The 24,044-nt window shown below is 41.8% G+C and overlaps 1 protein-coding gene across 2 annotated transcripts in view; it reads left to right on the forward strand.

The window, feature by feature from the left end:
* The first annotated feature begins 249 nt into the window (after positions 1-249).
* The window catches only part of arhgap5 (Rho GTPase activating protein 5), a 49,678-nt gene continuing 25,883 nt past the window's right edge, over positions 250-24,044 (forward strand). Inside the window, exons 1-3 of one of the 2 annotated variants that reach the window (XM_005941012.3) lie at positions 250-553; positions 5,305-9,248; positions 11,716-11,869. In XM_005941012.3, coding sequence (XP_005941074.1) covers positions 5,514-9,248; positions 11,716-11,869 — 3,889 coding nt within the window. In that variant the 5' untranslated portion in view covers positions 250-553; positions 5,305-5,513. The remainder of the gene's footprint in view (positions 554-5,304; positions 9,249-11,715; positions 11,870-24,044) is intronic. The other variant, XM_042227884.1, reaches the window with a different exon arrangement.

A 24,044-nucleotide genomic window follows, 5' to 3' on the forward strand; every position in this document is an offset into this window, starting at 1 on the left:
GTTTCTTAAAATTCTGTTCATAATAATATAAAACTGAATGAATTAGCTTTGAACACAAGAATTCCAGTTTCCAATGGGTACCTTTAACTTACTCTGTGCTCTTTTGCATGCCAGTGAAATTGATTTTACACCTCATGTTACATATTATTCATGTGGCATAAGAGAGAGAGAGTCAGGTGGATCAGTGGAGAGAGCAAGAGAGAGAATGGGAAAGGTAGAGCGACATAGTGTCAGCAGAGGGAGTGGAAGAGAGAGAGAAAGTCGCCATTACTGCCTGGCTGTGCTGCTGAGAGGGGAGGGAGCATACAGAGCCAGGTTTCGGCTTTCAACGCATACCACACTAACAGCACCAAAATACACTAAAATACGGGCTGACCGGGCTTGTAGGACTACAGTGGACTACACCTTCAACTAAAACTGACTTCGGATTTTGGGGAAGTCGCCAGTGACCACGGATTGTGGATTGTGAAAAGAGTTTTGATTGCCTTTTAATGTGGGAATGCTTTCTCCTCTTCTCCGTGGTATGTGGATCTGGGAGCGACCATGTTATTAGGTGGGTAGGGGAATGTATTTGGACTGGGATTGGTACTTCATTAGCTAAACTAGCACTCCTTTTTTGTGGGTGAAGGGTGCCCGCACCACTGCGCCATCCCGAGTCAAAAGAACCTGGGATGGGGACGTAAGACGGGCTTGTTAAATCAGCCAAGGTTGTAATTTTAACAAGTCTTCCCAATGTGAGGCTGTTGCTAACATTAGCCACTAGCTAACTCATCCTCCTGGCATGCTAGGCTAACAGTGTTCGGCTAATGCTAGCTTGTAGGATTGGGAAAGGTGGGTTTTTCCTCTCCTGGAGGAGTATCAGGGCCAAGGCAGGCCGAGCCGGGTATCGCCTTTTCTCTCTAGGGTAGATACATAACCGCCCTATCAGTTCCCGGGGCTCCCAGCATTAGCCTCGAAGGATTGACGCATTAACTTAATATAAAGGTCTGCTGGTTTTAATTCCAGCATAACTAATTCACGTTAACTCCTCTAACTCACTCTCACTCCTCTTTTCTAGACTACTTTGATGTTTTATGTGATACCCACCCGTTTTCAGTTGGCTTTATAACACTGTTATAAATATGTTAAAGCAGAAAATTTGAAGTAATCACGGAGTAGGGAAAAAATCGCAGCTGTCGTCTGAGTTTATAGCCTTCACGCCCGCATCGCATTAATAGGTCGTTTAATTGTTTTTGAGTGCTTTTGGAAGTTGCTGGATTTTCTGCGTTAATATCCTGCTAACATTAGCTCGAGGGGACGGAGGGCTGAGTGGAGGGTCACATCCAGGAGTGCCGCTGGGCAGATTATTGAATTTTCCCGACATTAACGAGGGTGTGTTTACACATACACACCCTTAACGTCTCAGCGGTGCTGAAGAGTTGTAACCACATATGTCATTAGGTGCTTTTTAACGCCTTTCCCCCCTTCGGTGCCTCACAATACGCAGGCAGGTCAGTGGGTTTGTCCTGCTGCAGCAGCTCTGCATGCCATTTGCATCGACTCAGGCTGCTGCTTCTCCCTTTGCCCCTTTCCCAAACTCTCATTAAAGGGGCAGTCCGGCTTTTATCCAAGACCCCATCATAATGCTTCCTCCCTTTTTTGCAGACCTCGCTGCAAAAAAAACAAACTGCCCTAATGCTGAGTTACAGAGATTTTTCTTTATTTTTAAAAGCATCAGTTATTAGTGGGACCCATTTGTGTTGATAATGGCAATTAGGTTCTTTGTTGTTTCCACTTAGAATGTGCTACTGTGTCTTTTCAGTGTCCATAAAACCATAAGGGTTCACTAAATGATGTGATGGGGCTCTTATGTCCATCACTGTCGTCAGTGTCAGTGTGTTTCAGGCTTTTCTCTTCAGCTTTTTCTCTTAAATGGCCTTTTTGGAGAAAAGCTAACGATCCGGTTAGTAATAGTGGTCTGAAAAGTCGAATAAATCCTAGGCTTTCCTTAGAAGATATCAAAATAATATATGTATTGTGTCATAGTGTGAAACCTGTAGGGATTTGGTAGAAAGAATGGTAAAGTGGAGTTCCCGTCTTTATCATTTTAACATTTCCTTTTCTGTTAGAATTGATATTCATGGATAGGCTTGTCTGGAAGGGTTTTACAGTTTTGTCTGCATTGCTCCCAGGAAAAAATGGATATTGGTATTGGCATTATGCTAATATACTGGCAAATATTCATAGCTAGCATTGGCTTCTACAGACTGCATAAAGGCACTAGCACTGACAAGCCCTGCAAGTGATGAGGGGGGTGATTGTGTCAGTTGGCCTATAAGCTGTTGTTCTTACGTCATTCATACCCCCAGGGAGGGGGAAGTCAGATGAGTGACGCCCAGGTTCAGGTCTGTACCTGACTTTGGAGGAGGGTGACACAGTTTTTAAAGAATGAGCGTCTTACAAGGAAGGCACTTTACGGGAAACACCACTGCATACTCTGACACTTGGAGTCAAATTTTTAGATTTTGATCAGTGTCACAGTGACGAGTTTCCTTTTGATACTGATTATTTCTGGATGTGGTAGATCTTTTGTAGCATTCTGTGGTGGACGTTATGCGCCTAATAAATTGGTGCTTTATATCAACTGTAGTTCTTCTGATGATGGCAGATGATGAATGGTTTTAAAAAGTTGAAATTCAGAAATTCTGGGAGTTAGGCTGTAGCAGTAAACTAGTCCTTAGTGTGGAGGACAAGATTCAATACTTGGGGGAGTCAGTTCCTCCTCTAACAGGGAGCTCACGCTACCTTTTAGGAAGTGGTTTCTGTTTTGCTTCTGAGTTCTGATTCTTCACTTCTTGTGGGAGGAGAGCTGTCTGTACCCAGGTCAGAAGAAACTAGTTGTGCCTCATTTTAAATGATTGGCACACCCTTCTCTGGTATAGCACTACAGACTTAGGATGGAATAATAATACTAAATAAATAAAGCAATAAAAAGTTTAATTCTACTGACAAATTCCAGCCAGTGTAGCTTTAAAAGGTTTATCATCATTGGCAGTGTGTTCTGCTGTGTTTCAGGGCTTAACAGCATTTAGTCATCTCTAAAACCAGCTTGCCAAGTGATACCTTAATCCCCCCCCTGCAGCCTCACAGTGAATGGACTAATCATGATGCACACGGCTACTTTTAGCTATTAGTGCAGCATAAATGCAGTTTAGGCTCTAGTGTTGGCTGTTTGCAATAATAAAACCATCACCCGCCCCTTCTGGTTGTCTTCAGTGTGAAGCTAATTGCCCATCACTGCCACTGTTTCTCATGTGTGGCACTTATTCATTCATATTGACCTTGTGGATTGACAACTTTGATATCATCTGAAATTAATGCAAAGCAGATGCTGGAATTTGGGTGACAGATCTCAAACACTGAGGTGCCAGGAATGTAGCATTGCAGTGATTAATTTTCAAATCCACACGAGTAGATTTTGCAGTTTGTAACTGATTGTTTAAGTTAGTAACCAGGTGAAGATTCCATATGTATTCCTGGGTGGAGTGTCATCAGTCAGTAGATGGCCTTAGTTTGATGTTTATTGTCATTTCTATATTTAGGCTTGTTTTGGCTGCTGGGGAGACAAACTGGATATAGCCTATGATCAGTCAGTTAATGTGGCACTAAAAGCAGGATCAGCAACAAGTCAGTTAGAAAGACAGGAAAAAAATACATAGAATAATTATAATTTCTGCCTTCAAAATATCTATAAGCTCGTATATACTTCTATCTGACTGCTACTACAGTCAGGTGTGGCACAGTAGCATGTTGTAGCATATAGTACATAGGTTTGTAAACCTGACAGACTAGCTGGGTGGTTTTGAGATATAAAGACCATGCAGTTTAAAGCACCTTTTCTATCATTAAGCCAGTTTCTTCCAGTTTATGCTTAAGTTTGGTTTGTAAGTTAGGTTTGGCTTGTAGTCTATCCAAAAAGGATTCTTGGAAGGTGAGCCTTTTAAAATCTTTTTTGTCATTTGACATGAGCCAGTTTACAGCCATGTCCCCTCCTTTTTTTTATGTCTTTGTTTCTGTTGAGCCCTGTGTACACTCCCATCCCACAGGTGACATCATCACCTTGGTCTCTGTGAAGAGTCAGGGGAAACCTCGTCATTTCATGTCAGCAAACCAGATTTCTGCTCTGGTGCAGTTTCTCAGGCTCAGCATGCCGTCGTTCTGCATGTAGAAATTCCAGCACACGCAGGCAGATTCACTGACTGATTGCAACTGTTCTGTAAAAACAACAGTGACTCTAATTGTCTCTGCAGCTATCACTTATCAGCCTCGAGTTAGGTCATGGAAGGTTTCAGCTGTATTTGACCGTGTTAATTTAGATAATATTTACAGAAAGATTGCCCGGTCAATCACATGTAGGCATTTTCTGTTTATTCAATCAGGAATTGCTGATTCTCCTGATTGTCGACAGTGAAATGTTTAGTTTCACTTGCTTGTTAATGCTGCTAGTCAAATAGTCAACAGTTATAATCAGGATTAATAGTCAGAACCGGAATATCAGGCAAAATCTATTATGACAACAGCAAGCAAAGTAATCAGGATTATACATTTACTCTTAATTATGCAAGGCTGGTTTGTGCTGGTAATGGTAACAAATCTGAGAACTGATTTATTTTCGGTTTCTTTCTCAGAGTAAAGTAAATCATTTCTAGGTCAGTGGCTATCAAAGGGCTGGAGTTGCATGCCATTTTTATTCTGCCTCGGCACAAATTGGTTGAAAGCACTTATTTTTCTCAGCAACGGGAAGAGTGACATTGCTGAGCCCTCCGTGACTGTACTACTCTCCCTCTCTTATATAAATGTTGCTGTCACACTTTGGTTGTTGTCTTCCTAGAATGCCATTTTGATATTGCAGTTTTGATAACAAAGTTTTCCCTTTTTCACTTTCAAAATTGTTGTAGGCCTTTGCATCACATTTTTACATTATAAACCTATTGTAGTAGGGTTTTTAAACCAGTGTAGTTTATTATTTACACATAAAAGGGCTGACTAAAACCTCCTCAAACCCACGAGTGAGCTTTTTTCCCTATTCAAATATGATAAAGTGTATTTTACCTCATTTTTTGTTAACACAATCTAATTTTAGATGAACATGTATGATTTTCTTTTATTGCTTCACAATTTACATGTCCATGTGTGTTCCAGAGCATGATGTAGACAAATAGAAGCTGATTATATTTTTTATAGTAAGTACAACAGAAGGCTGAAAATGTGGATTTGTTTGATTTGCTTGTATCTTCTCCTAATTTTGAATTCCATATCTTGCAGGCAGGTGATAAAAGGAGCCGTGGGCTGCTCTATCCCAGCTTGAATAAGATCCAGGATAGAAACCGAGATATATACGGAGAAGAGCATTCACTGGAACCAGGGAAAATGAAAATGAATGCATCTCTGTATCACTGACAAGCAGACCTGGGATGATATCATGACCTTTTCTTCCTGAGAGTAACTAGTTTAGCAATGAGTGGGGGGATATAATGGCCAAGAACAAGGATGCACGCCCCCCAACATTCGCCGTCAGCGTGGTTGGCCTCTCGGGGACGGAGAAAGAGAAGGGAAATTGTGGCGTGGGGAAGTCCTGCCTATGCAACCGATATGTGCGTCCAGATGCAGACAACTACTACTCGGAGCACACCTCAGTGCTCAGCACGATAGACTTTGGTGGTCGTGTAGTTAACAACGACCACTTCTTGTACTGGGGAGAGGTGTCGCATCGAGGGGATGAGGGATTGGACTATAAAATCCAAATCATTGAACAAACGGAGTTCATCGATGACCAGACGTTTCTTCCGCATCGGAGTACGAACTTGCAGCCATACACAAAGCGGGCAGCAGCAACCAAGCTCCAGTCAGCAGAGAAGCTTATGTACATCTGCACAGACCAGCTGGGCTTGGAGCAGGACTTTGATCAGAAGCAAATGCCTGATGGGAAGCTAAACATCGATGCCTTTTTGTTGTGCATTGATGTTAGTAAGGGTTGCAACAGGAAGTTTGATGACCAAATGAAATTTGTCAATAGCCTTTACTCTCAAATTGTCAAGTCAAAGAAGCCTATTGTTGTTGCTGCCACGAAATGTGATGAGTGTGTAGACCAGTACCTGAGGGACCTGCAGGGCTTTGTTGCCAGTAAGAAGAACCTGATGCTAATTGAAACGTCAGCACGCTCCAATGTCAACATAGAGCTTTGCTTCAACGCCCTAATCCAGCAGCTGGATAAAACAAGAGGGAAGCCAAAAACTGTGCCATACCTGGAGGCCTATAAAATCCAACGTCAGCTTGTTGCCTCAGCAACAGATAGATTTGAGAAATTGATGGTACACTCAGTTAGAGATTATCACATCACTTGGAAAACTGTGATGAATAATCTAAAGGGGCAGTCTGACTATCATGAGTTCATTACCTTGGAGGGCACCAAGAAGGCCCGCAACATGTTCACAAAGCACATTGCACAACTGAAACAGGAGCACATTAAGAGGAGAAGGGAGGAGTATCTGACGACGCTACCGAAAACCCTTAACAACATCCTCAATAACCTGGACGAGATTGAACACCTTTCATGGCCCGAGGCACAGAGTGTGATCCGGAACAGGTCTGATTTCCAGTACTGGTTTGTGATACTGGAAAATACACCGTGGGACGAGACGGACCATATTGATAACAGTGACCGTAGGATACCCTTTGACCTTCTTGATACACCGGACGGTGAGAGAATTTACCATAATCACGTCCAGCACCTTCTGTCTGAGAAGAGGAGGGGGGAAATGAAAGAGAGGTTCAAGAAGACATTGGAGAGGGTTCATTTTATCACTCCAGGGCAGCCTTGGGAGGAAGTCATGTGCTTTGTCATGGAGGATGAGGCCTACAAGTACATCACGGAATCAGATAGGAGGGATGTTTACTGTAGGCACCAGCAGGAAATAGTTGAAAGGGCTAAAGAGGATTTTCAGGAAATGCTTTTCGAGCACGCCGAGTTATTCTATGACTTGGACCTGAATGCAACCCCCAGCTGTGACAAGATGAGTGAAATTCACAGTGTGCTGAATGAGGAGCCCAGATACAGAGCACTGCAGAAACTTGCCCCAGATAGAGAGTCGCTCCTCCTCAAACACATTGGGTTTGTTTATCATCCCACTAAGGAGACATGCCTGAGCGGGCAGAACTGTGTGGATCTGAAAGTGGAGCAAGTTTTAGCAAACAGGCTGGTACAGCTCGACCACGGACGCTCTAATCTTTACTATAACAGTGCCAACATCGATAAAATAAACCTCTGCCTCCTGGGAAAGGAGGGTCTCTCACAGGACCTAGCCAATGAGATCCGAGCACAGTCTACAGACGATGAGTACACTCTAGATGGTAAAATCTATGAACTGGAGCTTCTTCCTGTGGACGTCAACTCCACTTTGCTCTTCAGCCACACATGGGTCACCACTTTTAAGCCACACGGCTGCTTTTGTGTGTTCAACTCAATAGAGTCGCTTAACTCTATTGGCGATTGCATAGGCAGGATAAGGGCGGAGATAGCACAGAGTCGGCGAGATAGATTTGCTCAGCCGCTCCCTTTTATTCTCATCCTGGCAAATCAGAGAGACAGTGTTTGTAAAAACATACCCATCTTGAGGCACCAGGGTCAGCAGCTGGCAAACAAATTGCAGTGCACCTTTGTCGACATCCCCTCCGGAGCCTTTCCTCGCAAATTTACTGAGTTCCAAATTAAGCAGGGTCTCAGAGCAGTGCTGGAGGGGCTAAAGCATAGCTTTGAGGTCTTGGCCCCACTGCCATGTATCAAAGACATGTCAGAGATGGACCTTAGAATAGTCATGTGCGCCATGTGCTGGGATCCCTTCAGCGTTGACCTCATCCTCTCGCCGTTTCTAGACTCGCATTGCTGTAGCGCTGGACAGCCTGGTCAGAGCAACACACTGATACTGGATAAGATCATAGGGGACAGCAGGAGGAGGATCCAGGTCACCGTCCTCTCCTACCACTCTGCCATTGGTGTTCGTAAAGATGAACTAGTGCATGGCTACATTTTGGTCTACTCTGCCAAACGCAAAGCTTCCATGGCGACCCTGCGAGCCTTCCTGGCAGAAGTCCAGGATGTAATCCCCGTGCAGATGGTGGCAATCACAGACAGCCAGGCGGATTTCTTTGAGAATGATGCCATCAAGGAGTTGATGACCGAGGGGGAGCACATTGCCACAGAGATTGCTGCCAAGTTTACGGCCCTCTACTCGCTGTCCCAGTATCATCGACAGACTGAGGTTTTCACCCCTTTTTTCAATGAAGTGCTAGAGAAGAAGCCTAACATTGAGAGCTGCTTCCTGTTTGACAGCTCGTCACGTGAGTGCACCACAGGAGCCAGTGAGGATGTCTTCCCCACCTCTCCCCATAGCCACTCCCCAGCTTACAACACTTACTACCCAGAGTCCGACGACGACAATGAGGCCCCTCCACCTTATAGTCCAATAGGCGATGATGTTCAGCTTCTCCCCACACCCAGTGAGCGGGCTAAATACAGGATCGACCTCGAGGGCAATGAGTACCCAGTCCATAGCACACCTGTCGGAGACCATGAACGCAACCACAAAGTGCCTCCACCCGTCCGGCCCAAACCAGTGCTCCCCAGGCCTAATGTTAAAAAGCTGGACCCCAACCTGCTCAAAACCATTGAGGCTGGTATGCGAAGTAATCGAAGAATGCCACGTGCCCCAGTGATGCACACTGAAGATGTGGAGCCATCAGACAACTATGCAGACCCTGTGGACACCCTGCTCAGACCCAGGGGCTTCCACAATGACGACATATATGCTGTGCCTGAAGATGCACACAACCGCCTGATCAAAATAAAGAACTCTTTTGGTGGGTTACACATTCTCCACGGAGGAGGAGAGGAAGAGAATGGGTTTGATCGGAAATCCCAGGCTGCAAGGCGGCCATCAAAATATAAAGATCGCTCAAAAATCCTTTTCAGCAAGACGAAAGCCTACCAAAGACGATTCCACTCGGACAGTGATGGAGAGGAGACTGGCCCGGCCACTCAGAAAAAGAAAAACAGAAGAGCCCATCGGGGCAGCGAGGAGGACCCGCTGCTCTCTCCCGTCGACCCTTGGAAGGGTGGGATTGATAATCCTGCAATCACCTCCGACCCAGAGCAGGAGGACAAGAAGCTGAAAAAGAAGAAGACGCCCAAGACGCCAAAAGAATCCAAGAAGGTGAGACTTGTCTGTTATGATAGATTGACTTTTGAAGAATCACATTTATTTTGTTTCCTTTTTTTTTGGAAATAAGATGCTTTGAAAATGCTCTACAGAACAGGGAGGTCAAACAAAAGATTTTTTTTCTGTCTGAGAATGAGTGAAATAGCATTTTATTGCACTGAAAATGGGAGAGAGCGAGAGACTGATAGAGTGCATGGGTAAAGAAAAGACTGCATATAGTAAGGGGTGAGCAGATGTGTGTGGGTGTGAGCGAATTTTGTTGGCCTGAGACTCATCTGGAGAACAAACTAATTTGATAATTTATTGATTGGCCCCATTGCTAAAGTAGTTTATGAGCCTCCACACCTTGCAGGCCCTAGACAAGCAATAAAGGTGCTTGATAAAAGACACACTGTTAAAGACAGTTGGTGTCTGTATAATTTCAGAGCAAAGACTGTGTCTTTGACAGCTCTTTAAAGGCTTGCCTGAAACTTCTGACGACATCCAGACATGGTGTGTTCCCTAGAACCAAGAAGAAAATGCTTTGTGCACATTATTACTGTTAGAGCAACATTTTATTGTGGTGAAAAGCTGAAAATTTTAAAATCACGCATGCACAAATCAAACAGCCGTGTTTAAAATGAAGTTAAAAGCATGCATTAGTATGCAATGCATGCTCACGCCCACACATGAACAGACTTCAGTATATAAATTCCTAGTTAATTACTTACAGGTATAGCGCTATTTGTGATATATTACAGGCGGGAAATGGAGGTACTGTTAATGTCATTTTGTGTTCCAAAGTAAATTTTAGGTGATCAGAGTGGATAAATATTCTGCAGACATGTTTGAGAACTGTTAAAACAAACATTGTCATTTAAAAAAATTCTTAAGCAGGGACATCTGCTTTTGATTGAAGATGTTTGTAGTCTTGAAAAGAAGGCAACTGGACTTGTTTAGGGTTTTTTTGGAAGATGTTTCGCCTCTCTTCCCAAGGGACTTCTACATTTTTAGAACATCTAATGGAGATGTTCCAGTAAACCCCTAGTGGGGGCTGTGCTCCTCAAATTAAACAGCATAGTGTATGTGGTGCGGTGCAGTGAGGAGTGCTCAGACAACTACATATGAGAGACCAAACAGCCACTCCACAAACGCATAGCACATCAACAGAATAGCTGTACATGTCTGCTTAAAGGAGAAAGAACACACCTTTGTGTTCACTTTTTGAAAAGAGAAAACAGATGGTTTGAAAGAGGAGCAAAGGTGGAAATCTACACCTACTTTTAGCGACCATCACTGAACAGAGGTGGTGGCTTGTGACAGTAGCTATCAATCATCTACAGTGCAGTCCTGTGATGCCTTCCCCTGTGTTGCAACCCCCATTCACACCTTGCCTCAGGTGACCTCAGTGACTCACTTGATGGTGAGGTGGGGCAATGTCTCACAGTTGTTTCACCTGTTGGCTGATAACTTGAATGACCCACACGTTTTTTTTTATTACACCTTGGAAACAAAAACGTCTTGAAACATCTTCAAAAAAACCTAAAGAAGTTGAGGTTTTTTTTTTCAAGCTCTCAAGACTATTTGCACAGACAAAACACATAAAAATGCTTCAGAGCAAGTCCGCAACCATGGAAGCACAGATCAGATAATAAAGTGCAAATCAGTAGAGGAAGAGCCACCGGCACTACATGGGCATCATAAAAGGGAATTGTTGGAATATTCAAACCATCTTAAATAATCAGAGAGGAGAGCGAAAGCCAGACCAGGAAGTACAAAACGGAAGGTGTTTAGTCACCATTCTGGCCAATTAGAGTGAATCTCGAACTGCTGTAGGCATGACAACACTTTGAAGAGCAGAAGAGTGTGGGAAATCAAAGCTAACGTTGCACCTTGTTACACATCCCAGCTTCAGTCTGAATGACTTGTTTTGTCTCTTGTTTTTATCTTTGGTGTTCCTTGTCTTCTTCTACATCCTGTCTCCCACTCGAATGCCCTTCATCCCACTAATTTTCTTTCTGATCTATTCCCCGATTACCCTCCTCCGCCTCCACCTTTTCTCCTGTGATAATGTTCTGCCTCCTCTTCACCCTCTCTCCTCCTCCATCTTTGTTGTCCCTGGTGTCTATTTCTCAATTGCCCCTTCATTCCTTTACTGTTTTTTTATGTCATTTTCCCGGTTTTGTTCCTACTGTTTTTCCATTTTATTTTTCCACCCCTTGTCTTCAATCTCTTTTTTAAACCTTTTGTTCACTTCTCCACGTTTTCATTTTCCTCTCTGCTTCCTCTTTTCTTCTATTGAATTCCTCCTCTTTTCTCAACTTGCTCTTATTTATTATCCTCTCTTCTCCCCCATCATTCCTTCCTCACCCACTACTATTTTTTCTATTTATTTATTTTATTTTGCATTCAATTATCTTCATACACCCTGTGATCTTTGCCATCTCATCTCTGTTTTTCATTTTTTTATTTGCTATCTTAGCCAAAATCCTCCAAGCCCCCCAAACCGCTGTACCCACCCACTCGAAGAACCTGGGAGAGCAACTACTTTGGCGTTCCCTTGCAGAACCTAGTAACCCCGGATCGCCCCATCCCACTTTTCATCGAGAAATGTGTCGACTACATAGAGCGCACAGGTGAGTCATGCGTTTTCTCTATTTTTTCTTCCCTTAATTCCTATAATTCCCTCTGTTCTTTCATTTTCTACCTCTTTTATGTCATTTTACAATCATATTTTCTTTTTTATTTTATTTTTTGGGTTGTTTTAGAACTCTTGCAAGGCGTGTATGTGTTTTTCAGGCACTGATTTCAAATGAGTAATTGAGCAGGATGAAGCATGGAGAGAATGGGGGAGGTGCAGTGATATATGGTGGGAGGTCAGCCAGCCTGCCAGTCAATACAAGTTAACTTAAATTGAATATGCTTTATTGGCGTGGCATTTGATTTCTTGCCAAAGCGCTGCTGGAATGATTACAAATAAGATGGTGAAAGATTACCGAGATCAAAAAACTGATTAAGGAATGGCAGTGGAGAAATGTACACCAGTACGTGCAATCCATTAATCAGCCTTGCTTAAGAAAGGAGCAAAGAAAATGAGATGTTACCGGTAAGAACATGCACGGATAATTGCAGATGTGAAAAATGTTTGATTGCACAGTGACTGCTAGAGTGTGTTTGGGTTATTCAATTTTGTTGTGTCTCAAATAATTGGTGTAACAAAAACAAGGTTAAGTATTTGCCGCTGCTGTAATGTGAAGATGTGCTGCTTTTCATTATATTTACATATCTTTGTTGAGATTAAGTTCGTTGATTAATAGGGAAATGGTTATACTCGTTCATCACTACTTAAAATGGTCATTAGGTTCAACGATAAATAGAAATACTGACTCACTGCAGTCAGTCAGCCTCATGGTCAAAGGTTCATTTTGTTCATTTTGAATCAGTGGAAAATAACTTTTACAAGCCAACTGCTCTCAAAAGCCCCCTTAAAACCTGTCAACTACCCAATCCCAAAAGTCCGTGGTTACATCTGAAGCAGCAGCTGCTAGTGACCGATGGGCTGACCGATGCAAATATCAATAGTATCGATACCGAGGCTGATATTTGATTGAATCAGTACCAGCAGAATAAAATCTATACTTTGTTTTAGGGCTGGGCCATATCATACTGTTCACGGTAATACCAGTATAATGTTGGGCAACGATAAGAAAATGAAATATTGCGATAGAATGTAGGTAAAACGTGCATGCGCAGTGCTTTTGTTTTCATACGCAGTAGGGCTGCCACGATTAGTCGACTAGTCACGATTACGTCGCCTAACAAAATCGTCGACGACTGATTTAATAGTCGACGCGTCGTTTGAAGCTTTTAAGATCCCAAAAGACGCAGGAATAAGTAGCAGGATTTAAGAGTGTAATAACGGACTGAAACAGAAGATGGCAGCACTGCATGTACAAGGATGCCAGCTGCCGTTAAACCCTGAAGAAGAAGAAGCTGTGACCCTATGTGACCCATATCCGATCATGGTATGACCGTGTGAACGGCACAAATCCGATATTTTCAAATCCGATCTGGGTCACTTTCGTATGTGGTACTGAATCCGATACATATCCGATGTTTTTGAAAGCGACTGCTGTTTGAACGGTCATGTCGCATTAAATCCGTCTTTTACGTCACTGACACGAGACAGACGCCAATTATAATGTTATTTACATTATTATGTAAAAATCGGAATTGAGCATCAAGACCTGCAGTGTGAACGTAGCCTTAGATAACTTAAAAATGTTATTGTTTGGCTTTTTTCAGTATTTTATTTGTTCCTGAGTAAATCGGTTTGGCTGAGATTAAAGTTATAGTTTTTACACAGCTGAATAAACGTCAAGCAGACAGCTGATTATCAGAAGTGTGAGATGCTCGAGAATATACTCCGGTGTCCTGTTATATTTTAGATAGCAAGGAGCAGACGGCTGAGTTTATTAAACTCCAATGAATAATCTGCAAATTTCAATAAACTTCAATAAACTGTCATCTTGTCTTTATTTTTAGTTAGCACATACCTTAAACACTTAAAGCTGTAAGCTAATGATAGTTATATAAGAGCAGATGCATGCTGGCGCAATAAGCTGTATTTGTACGTCCAATACGCACATGGCGGAAAAAGCATGGCGGCGACGGAGAATGAGAAGGGCGAAAGCGGATCGTTGAACGAAACAGATGAACCAGAACTGGTTTGTAAAAATGCTGCAACTTCAGTGGTGTGGAACTGGTTTAGCTTTCGTCCGTCAGATACACAACAAAGCACTATTTTTGGTAGCGCATGCTAGCGGGCTGTCGTTATTACTGTGTTTTTTCGAAAACACGGCACACTTAAAATCAATCCTTTGATTTTCTGAAAATCGACAGAGCCCCTTATAATCCCGTGTGCCTTATGTATGAATTCTGGTTGTGTTTACTGACCTCGAAACGATTTTATGTGGTACACAGCGCTCAAAAATCTGTCAAATGTTTTAGTACGACTTTGCTAAGCTACAAAGCCGCACCGCTTGATGGCTTGTCGGAGCATTACGGCTATCGTAGGCAGGAGCCTCGCGGAGTGATACGTACTGTGCTTCAACATAATATTACCGTATTGTGTGTGTATAACCTCTTTTTAAGTTTTGTGGATATTATACATGGTTATGCTGAGGATATGTCAGCTAGTTTCCACTGGAAATGCCTTTTGGTTAAACTGTCAGCGAGGAATTTGCATTTGCACTGTTACATTTTTATATAACTTAATGGATATAAAAAAAACAGCTGCTTGTTTAAGTGAAAATACATCGATTTTTTATTTTTTGCACTAATAAAGTTGTGGAGTTGTAAAGTATTTTGTCTAGTGTCAATTATATCGTCAGTTATATCGTTATCGCAAATTTTCAAATGTATATCGTGATAAATATTTTTGGTCATATCGCCCTGCTCTAGTCTCTACCATGTATACACCATGTATCTACTTGGTATTGGTTCGATAATAATATTTGAAGTATCGCGCAACACTAGCAGCCACTCTTGTAGGAATCAGCCTGTCTAAATGAAAGTGTAAGATAAGAAAGGCGACCTGTCTGGACATGTGTAGGTTCAGCTGGTGACACGAGCCCCAGTGCATGCTGTGTATGCGCCTGGCTTCCTTCCCAGCTGTCGTGAAGAAAGCCTCTCCCATAGTTAGGGGAGATTCCTCTGTGAAGTCTTGGACACATATTTATACAGTCCTTTAAACTCTGACCATTTTAAAGGTTTGTGTGCGCTGATTGATTACAGCCTGGTTGTCCATATTTAGCCTCACAAGGAGTAAGATTTTTCCTGTGCTTTTAAAGCCCCCTTGCAGTTAGCCCAAGTGTGAGTCTTTTCCTTCTGACCACTGAAATGAATATTTCAAACAAGTTTCATATTTTATAGGTTTGTTGCATTATGTATTTACACATGGGCTAGTACTTTTCCGTGTTTAGTGCTTTGAATGAACTCTAAGAAGTGAAAGAGTCTCTTGCTGAATGACCTCAAAAAAACTTTCCCCCAAGTCTCTAAATTACTGGGACGTCTTCCCCAGAAATGTTTTATCCTGTTTGTTAACCTCAAGCATCCAAGGTCAGTTCTGTTATCAAACTTTGAAGTGTCTTTATCACTGTGTCAGTGTGGAAACGCTCTAGATTTTGACATTAAAGCGGCTTCAGTACATTAAACTGAGAGCACCTTCTTCTGCATTTTTCTCCATCTACAGCCATATGTGTAGCTAATCTATAGTATGTACATTAAAAGGAGGTATTTCCCCGTGTTCCTAACAGTGATCATTGCGTGTGAAAAAGCCGTTGGTCCTACTTTGGAGGTAGTGTTTTTATCTGAGCTCTTTTAGGTTCTGCGGCTGTTAATTCCTGTCCTGAAAAATCCCTTCCGAATATGTTTTGATATTCAGCTGGATCTACATGAGCCTGCTGGTGGATGCCAACCAAATGCAGGATTAATCCCAGGGCTGCTTGTGTGTGCGTGTGAGTGTGTGTGCGTGCAGACTCCTGCCAGCTGACAGTGGTGTGTTGGAGATTTCATGGCCAGTGCTGTGAAGCCCTCTAAGTCCAGACGGTCTGTTGGTGGATTTAACAGCTTTTCCCATCCCTCCTTTTTCTGGACTATCGTTTCTTAACACATACAGCCAGAACATCTTTGTGCCTTTCTTCCTTTCTTTCTTTCTTTCTTTAAAGCCTCCTGCTGTATAAGATGTTTGGTATTTAGACAGTTTAAGAACAATTTTGCAATTCGATGTTAGAGAGGAGTTTAGGGATTTAGTATGTAGCCTGTTTGCCTCATTAGATGCCTTGAGGTTAAAACATACTGTATGACTGTTTAGTTTATAGTTGAGAGGGTGGAGTCGTTCGAGAATGACTGTGGGTGTTGGCGTAATAGTACAGATTTAAAAAGACCCTCCTTTATTGCAAAAATGGTTTCATACCCCCTCGTCAGCAATGATCCACCCTGTTAATGTCTGCTTAAGTAAGAGTCTGAATGTGTGCCAGCTCCAGAGCTGCTGCTCCAACTGACTCCTGAGCTGACAAGCTCCAAGTGGGAATCATTAAAACATCACTGTGATATTGTGTTATTGTTGGTTTTCCTCCAGACACCAGCCACTTTTCACATTAATGGGGGTGAAAGTCTAAAAGTACTCCTCCTGTTTATGGTGGTCCTGTTTTAGTAGTGTTTCATCTACTTGAAAGGAACTTTATTAGGATATTCAGAGTACAAACTAAAGCTATCATACTTGTTTACCTTATACATGTCTCCAGTATATCTAAATTGATGTGTGGTCAGCTTGGGCATCCTGTGTGCATACTTGTTGATTAAGTATTTAGTTATTAGTTACTTTCTTTCTTTTTAAGTTCTGTCTAGCAAACATTTAAAAATGGTTAAATTGTTTTCAACTAATATAGACGTTCAACACTTTTTCCAGTGTTTCTGATTAGATTAAAAAATGCACTGTTTTCCCTCTTTTTTTCTTTTTCTGTCTAAAAAAAACCCCGGAAGTTCAGAATTTCAGAAAAAGAAGTATCTACTTGTAACTAACAATTTAAAGGTCTCTTGGATCTCATGATGGTAGTCTTTTTTTCAGTTGTATTTCTAAATGACTAAATAATAAACCGACCAACCACACAGTAGCACTGGTAACTATTATATACATTCTCTGTCATTATGCTTTGGTTATCTGAGACTTTAAAGATATTTAATTTACCACCTTAGGAGATGTCTGTTATTAAAAAAACAAAACATAATTTACTTTTGCTCATATACAAACGAACTCATGGCCTCTCCAGAAAATTACTCAGTCAGTCAATCTAAACTCAACATGTTCCTGGATAATAGTTACACACCAAGGACGGTCGCTTTCTGATTTTGGGTTCTAGCATGGAGGATGGAGCTGTACTCTCTTTGGGGGTGGGGGTGACTGCTGGATGGCTGAGTTTAACTACATGTAATAAGCTGCCAGACAAGAGGCACAGAGGCAGAGAGGTGATGATGGCTATTTGTGGTGCCTGTGGTTTCAGAACAGAACGTGTGAGTGGAAAAGCTGTGACTTTGTGTGTCTGTGTGAGGAAAAAAAAAGTGTGTGTGTGAGACAGAGCGTGGCTGTAAATGTGACTGAAAGATGTGATTCTGTGGGTGACATTTATTCGGTGGGTTTGTGTAATGCTAAGGCTGTATCGCGTGGTTCATACACGCACTCTACCCGACCTGCTAGATTTAATGTGGAGCCTTTTCTGAAGTTTCATGGCGTCAGCTCTACATGCTTGTTTTGTAGAAATCATCTAATTAAGTGTGATGTGTCAAAAAGTTTTCTGTGGTAATGTGCAGTGCCAAAGAACTCTTAAAGGAACTCAGATAAAGTGCCTGCATTAAATAAGGATGATGTTTGCTCTGCACTTGCTGCCTCTGTTTCCTGCAAGGAGAGATCTGCTTGTTATCCCTTTTTGTGTGCTCCAGTCACCACATTCTAATAAGAATACAACTGAGAGGCATCCCAAGGGCCCCAGGAACCCATAAAGGTTTTTAGATTCAGAAATAATGAACCAAAGGCTTCAAGGTTTCTGAAGCTTCCTGTATCAGTGTGCCATAACACTCTTAAAGTGAGAATTTAAGAGAAAAACCCTGAGAAGTTTTTACTGGCGTCTCATCCATAATATGGGATCTTATACCATCTATTAAAAGGTCAATTTTAAGTATCCTTTACATTTAATTAAGAAATGCCTAAAAAAAGCATTGTCCTTGACTTAATAAAATCTTAAACCATCTATTGCAACAGATAGTTGACACAATTAGGTCCTGTTTCAGTGACAGATCCTTTTGTTGCTTGTCACTATCCTGTGGTTTTCAAGACTTGTTTTTGTTTTTTACATGATTTTTCTTCAGAGACGCATGTACTGATGTTCTTCTGTGTGAGGTATGTAATTAAAAAACAGCATAGAAAGATCTGAAGACAGAATTTATTGTAAACATATCAGAACTGGTATATTTTCCTTTGTCTAATAAGAGCTTTATATTGGGACAGTTTGCTCCAGATAGGGATTTTCATTGGACTATTACAGGATTTGAAACTGTCACCACATGATGTCGCACAGCTGTGATGACAATCTGTCATCATCCTTAAGGTATAAATCTGCGGTGTTACAATTTTGTTTATGTTCCATTGTGTTAAATGGAAATGTCTAAAGCCCGTTAAAACATCTTTATAATAGATGCATGGGCTGCTCGACGCCCACTTTTGTCAGCTCTTTGTTTTGTTTGCCATTAGCTGACAACAAGGCCGCATTAGAACGGCAAATAATTAGAAGCAAATAGATGAAAAGTGTTAGTTTCCCACTTACAGCTTCACCGTTAAGTCAACTTGAAACACTTTGCTGAGCTTTTTCTTTTTTAGGATTTAAATTAGGATTTATAAACCAATTCCCAATCCTTCATTTTGCAGTTTACCAGCTGTCAGATTTGCCTTCTGAGACCACTCTGGACTCTTTGGCTGTTCATCATGCGCATATATTTTTTTTGCAAGGCCAAAGATCCCAAATATTGTGTTAGTGAAAATGAAGGAATATTTGTATATGAGAATTTAACTGAAGGCGAGTTTGTTTGTCTGTTTCCCAAAGTGTAAATGTGCTTCTGCCTGGCCGTTCTCTTTAGTGTGCAAGTGTGTGTAGCCTTTGCAGTGCACAAAAAGGCCCTGACCGTACATGTCTCCAAAATGCAGCAGTCAAGGGATCAGGCTTTCAGTTGGCTGCAGTCAGTACAGAGTTTCGCTTATATCTGTAGTCTGTACCCTTTTCAGCATTATACTCTGTTATCCAGAATGACGTACACTGAGTCTGCAGCCTCCTGAGAAGTTCAGGTCCCGCTAGCATTCAGTAGGGAGGAGGCGAAGGGTCAGAGCTGCAGCGACCTGATAATACACCTGAGAGAAAAGTGCTGTGGAAAAGAAATGAAAGCTAAAACGTTTTAAAGAAGACTGCACAAAATGGGGCTTTTAAAGGAAGGCGAGAATGAATAGTAAGAGGAGAGAGCGTGAGGTACTTCTTAAAAAGTTTACACCCACGCACTCGACAACCCTTCACTGTGGAAGAAGTGAACTCACAGATATTCAGACAGCAGTAGTAGCTTTTGAAAAATGACTGCTTCAGCAACACATGCGGTGCGTCGGGTATCATTCAGCAGAGTCTCAGGCGGCCGAGCGTCTCAGCAGCTTACAGAAGACAGATCTGTTCAAAGAGAGTCACTCGGTCCAGCTGTCCTAGAGGATGACACGAGCACCGCCTTTGAGTTTGCCGTCATTCCAGTTAAATTGCAGACTTTTTAGTGGCATTAAAATGAAGCTATTTTCAAACTTTAAAACAGCTCAATTAAAAGCTACTGCTGCCATTTTAAGCTCTCTTTTAATAAGCCACCCTGAAACCATTTTACCAATATATACCACAGCGGTCAATAATTAACTCTGAGTACTCGCTGATGCTGGATGCTGATGCAAATTCTTCATATTTTACATGGCGAAACACCGGCTTGCATATTTTCTTCTTCCAAAATGCTCTTTGTTAACCTAAAATGCTGACATCTTGGTATTTTAACATGGCAAAAACACACATGCTCCAGGCTCCAGTGTGCACCAGTTCAAGATGCATGTATTTCCACATGGTACCAATGAACTGCTGCTTAAATTCTACATTTGGTAAACTTTGCGTTGAATGAAATGGCAGTCAAATGAAATGATCAGGCTTTGTGTGTAGCCCTGAGCTGTTCCTGAAACTTTATATATTTTTTTGGGCTTGAAGCCAAAGCGTAAAAGGCACAATGAGGTCAATTTTTGTCAGGTCTGCTTACATAAAAAACCCCAAAACATCAGTTTGGCCTCGGAGAATAAAACCGTTTGACGAACTGGGTCTCGCAGAAGAAGAAGTCTTTGAGAGATGACAAGCACAAAGCGAGGACACACAGCTCTTTGCCGCTGAACTCGATTAGAGAAGTTTTATTAAATGTTTCCTGCTCCCCAGAGACATGAAATGGTATTTGGCATGAGGGCTGGAGGAAGGAGAGAGAGAGGGAGGCAGAGCAATGATTAAATGGCTTTTTGATGCTGATGCATTTTGAAGTCCCATTGGTTGTTATTTTCCCCAGCACTTAGTATAATGTGAGGAGGGGAAGGATGGAGGAGGGCGCGACGGTTTCTCAGCGCTTCAAAAGAACCATCGACATGTGACGTTTTTAAGAAGTCACATTTTTAAGAAAGTGACTTCTTAAAAATGTGACATTTTCTTGCATTTTTTTCGTTTTAGCTTTTCAAAATATATTTTGTTGTCATTTATTAAATCAGTCATTCAAATAAACTATTTCTCAATGAGGAACAATCTTAATTAAGAATATGACATTTACCAACAGCACAATGAATGGGCTAAATTTGCTCTAATAAGAATATATCAGATTTTTGCCAGTTTCACTGACTATTATAAAAAAATAGGTTTAGAGATCGTTTGCAGCCATTAACTGCTTAAAAAATGTAAGAACACATTGAGTATAATTACACAGCCAGAGCAATTTTGTTTCAACAAAAGAAATCCACAATACTTCCACTATAGCACATTTTTCACTTGCAAAGTTTATTTTAATCTAACTTTACAACCTTTAATGGTCAGTTAATGACCGCACACGTCAGCGTGAGCTTCGGTGCCTCATTTCTCGTTCCAGACATTGTTTTGCACAAGCGCGTGTTCCTCAGTTCATTGCAACAATGCCAGTTTTTGCGAATAGCCAGCTGGAGCAACTCTGGAAGTGGCAGGAAACCCCAGTACACTGGTTCTTAACTTCTACTTTGAGCTCTGCTGGAGAATTATTCAGCAAGCATGTCAACCAGGCTTCACACAAAGCTGATTATTGGCTATTTTCAGCCTTGCTTTGAAGTCAGGTCTCCACTCCTGACTTTGCAGCGGAATGAAGGGATTTTCATTGGAGTGAAATAGATTTTATAAAAATAATTCATAGATTTTTGAGTACCTCCTTTGAGTATGTGCTTGAAAAATATAGTCATTCAAAAGAGCCAGGGGTTGCAGAAAGAGAGTTCAGAATGATATAAGAGGCTAAAAAACACAGCTGACAGGAGATGAAAAATAATTCTAATATAGCGTGTTCTTCTACCCTTTCCTGCCAATCATTCTCTCCACTTCTGTTTATTAGATATGCGCCTTCAGCTTTCTGTGCTCCAGTAGAAGAGTGAGGAAATCGGCCAAAGTGAGAGTTCAAGTTGAAAATTGATTGTCGGGTTGGCCTGCTTCCCATTCCCTGTGCTGGGATTCTTTCTGTGGGCTGTGTTGTGTTGTGATCATGCACATGTTGTTTTCCTGCTGGCAGCTGGACTTACGTCATGTCCAATGGAAACACAAAATGAGCTTCCTGTTCAATGGTCAGAGAGCCAGTGCTCCCAGCTGCCTGGTCCCCGTTGAGACTGGTCTAACTGTCTGACCTGTGACCTTCTGGTATCACTGTCTGGGAAGAAAAAAGGCTTTCTGTTTTTAAAAAAAAATATTTTTATTTTTTTACTTTTGTTTGAAGACTAGAAGAGAAACAATCTGCAGCTGCAGACAGGCAGAAAACAGCACTTTAAGATTAATCTGCATGGTATTGATTTTAATTTATGTATTTATGTCACTTAAAGAAAAACAACAATTGTCCAATCAAAACAGCCAGTCTATTGATTTCTTGTTAATCAGCTGATTGACTCTTTGTTCCAGTTCTAGTGTTTACATTCGCTGTACACATCACACCCTCACATTTGCACTTAAATCATGCAGGTGATTTTCTGAGTACTGAGCTCTACAAAAAAGGCTTAACAATAAAAACACAAGAGCCATAGATTTAATTTGGGATGTTCTTGCCTCGAGGGTCGCGTCCTTTTGTACCTCTGGGCTGCTTCCAGTGCTGTCGCTATTTTTAGATCGCTCTGGAAGTCCCGTTACGACCATTTGAAAGCAAAACCGAAATTCAGATTTGGTTTTAGTTTTAACACAGTGGAGAAGCTTAAGTACATATCCCACAGAGTACTCTAAAAAAAGGGGTTGAGACATTAACATTTATGATCATACCTCACAGGATCAGTGGAAAGCAGCGTAATCCAAACAGATCCTGGCATTTCATGTTTTGACTCCTTCTGCCACACAAACTCCTGAGTGAGAGTTTGTGCTGGATCTTGTCAACTGTCAGCCAACTCGATAGCTCACCATCGGTAATCAATGAACAAGAGTCGTTTGCACTCTTAAGCTTTCTCTTAAGCTTTTGTTAAATTACACCAAGCACTTCCTGTTTCCCAGGATACACTGGAAGACCATAATTAGGCCACCAGAGGATGTAGTAGCCATTTCCAACACAGTAGCTTGTGACGATGGTATTTCTGTATCAACAGATAAGGTTTCAATATTGCAATCATAAAACGATCCAGTGACCCAAAGTATCAAAACAGGACCTGTCAGCAAGTTGGATAACAGACTCACGCTGCTGGCTTCTGGTATAATTGTGGGATTATTTGTGTCCATTGATGTGTGGCCATTAACAAACTGTTAACCAGGCATATCTGTAAGGCCACTAAACTATATTATTTTTGTGAGGCTAGGCATTTAATTGGTTTTTAATTATGATTTTGCCTTACAGCGATTTATAAAAAATAATTAGGATAAAACAAATCCTCTTTTGCATTCATTTCCCTAACAATGCTTTTGTTTTGTTTGTCCTGGGTTTCTTTCCAGTTGTATTTTTTTTCTTTCTTCATATCTCTGAAAGCTCAAACTCACTGGCTGATTAGTGCAGGTCAGGTCAAGATGATGGAAAAATAGCCTTTGGCCATCAAACCAACTGTTGTTGGGCTATCTGTAGCTTGCCCTGAGGCTGCCATGTAGGGTTCTTCAGGCATGCGAGTCCTCTGCCACCGGGGGCTCTCTTTGCCCCTGTCTGCACCCTCAGACAGCCGGCTGGAGAGAGACTGGCCCTAACCCTGGAGTCAAAAACTTCCCAGCGGATGAATACAACCCTCCACCACCCTCAACTCTTTTTTTCCCCATTTAATTATTTAACCATTGTAATTGTTGTTGTGTTGTTCGCTAAAATTGAGCAGGCTTGCTTTTTTCCATGCATCCCAGAGTCAGTAGACACTTGATTTTCCTGTTGTATCATCACAAAATTAGATTTATAACTTCTTTGTTTACCAGCAACTAAAGTCTTGACCTTTTATAGTTATATCTGGGTCGCTGGTTTGCTTTCTCACACGAATGCATTTAGTGAAACTCAGAGGTATGTGATATTTCAACCCCAGCAGCTAATTTCTTCAGTACTGTTCACATGACAACAGGCTGCAGTGACTGACTGATTAGCTTTGTGCTGATTAGTCTATTGCAGTTACCTTTGACCTTCATTTGTTTATTCATATTCTGCTCTTAAAACCGAAGACCAGCATCTCTTTTTTCCCCCTTCTCTGTCTAACTCACAGCTTTAGCCCTGTTTCCCAAGCTCATGAGTCACTTGCTGGTGTTTGATTCCTTTCCCCAGTTAGAGCGAGGAGCTGTGGCACAGTAGCTTGTGGTTGGATGAGCTCTAACCACATGTAATAAACCACCAGCTGAGAGGCGGAGAGGTGATGACAGCGATCTGTGTTTGTGTGGTTTCTGAGCAGATAATGGGTGCGTGAAAAGCAGACGCCACAAAGGCTCGCTGTTCTTGTGACAGGTCGTGTTTGCGGTTACATGTAACTCCGCTCAAGTGAGGCTGGATCAGGCG

This window comes from Haplochromis burtoni, unplaced genomic scaffold (genome assembly GCF_018398535.1).
Source record: "Haplochromis burtoni strain Fernald_Lab_line unplaced genomic scaffold, NCSU_Asbu1 Contig_288, whole genome shotgun sequence".
Taxonomy (NCBI): domain Eukaryota; kingdom Metazoa; phylum Chordata; class Actinopteri; order Cichliformes; family Cichlidae; genus Haplochromis; species Haplochromis burtoni.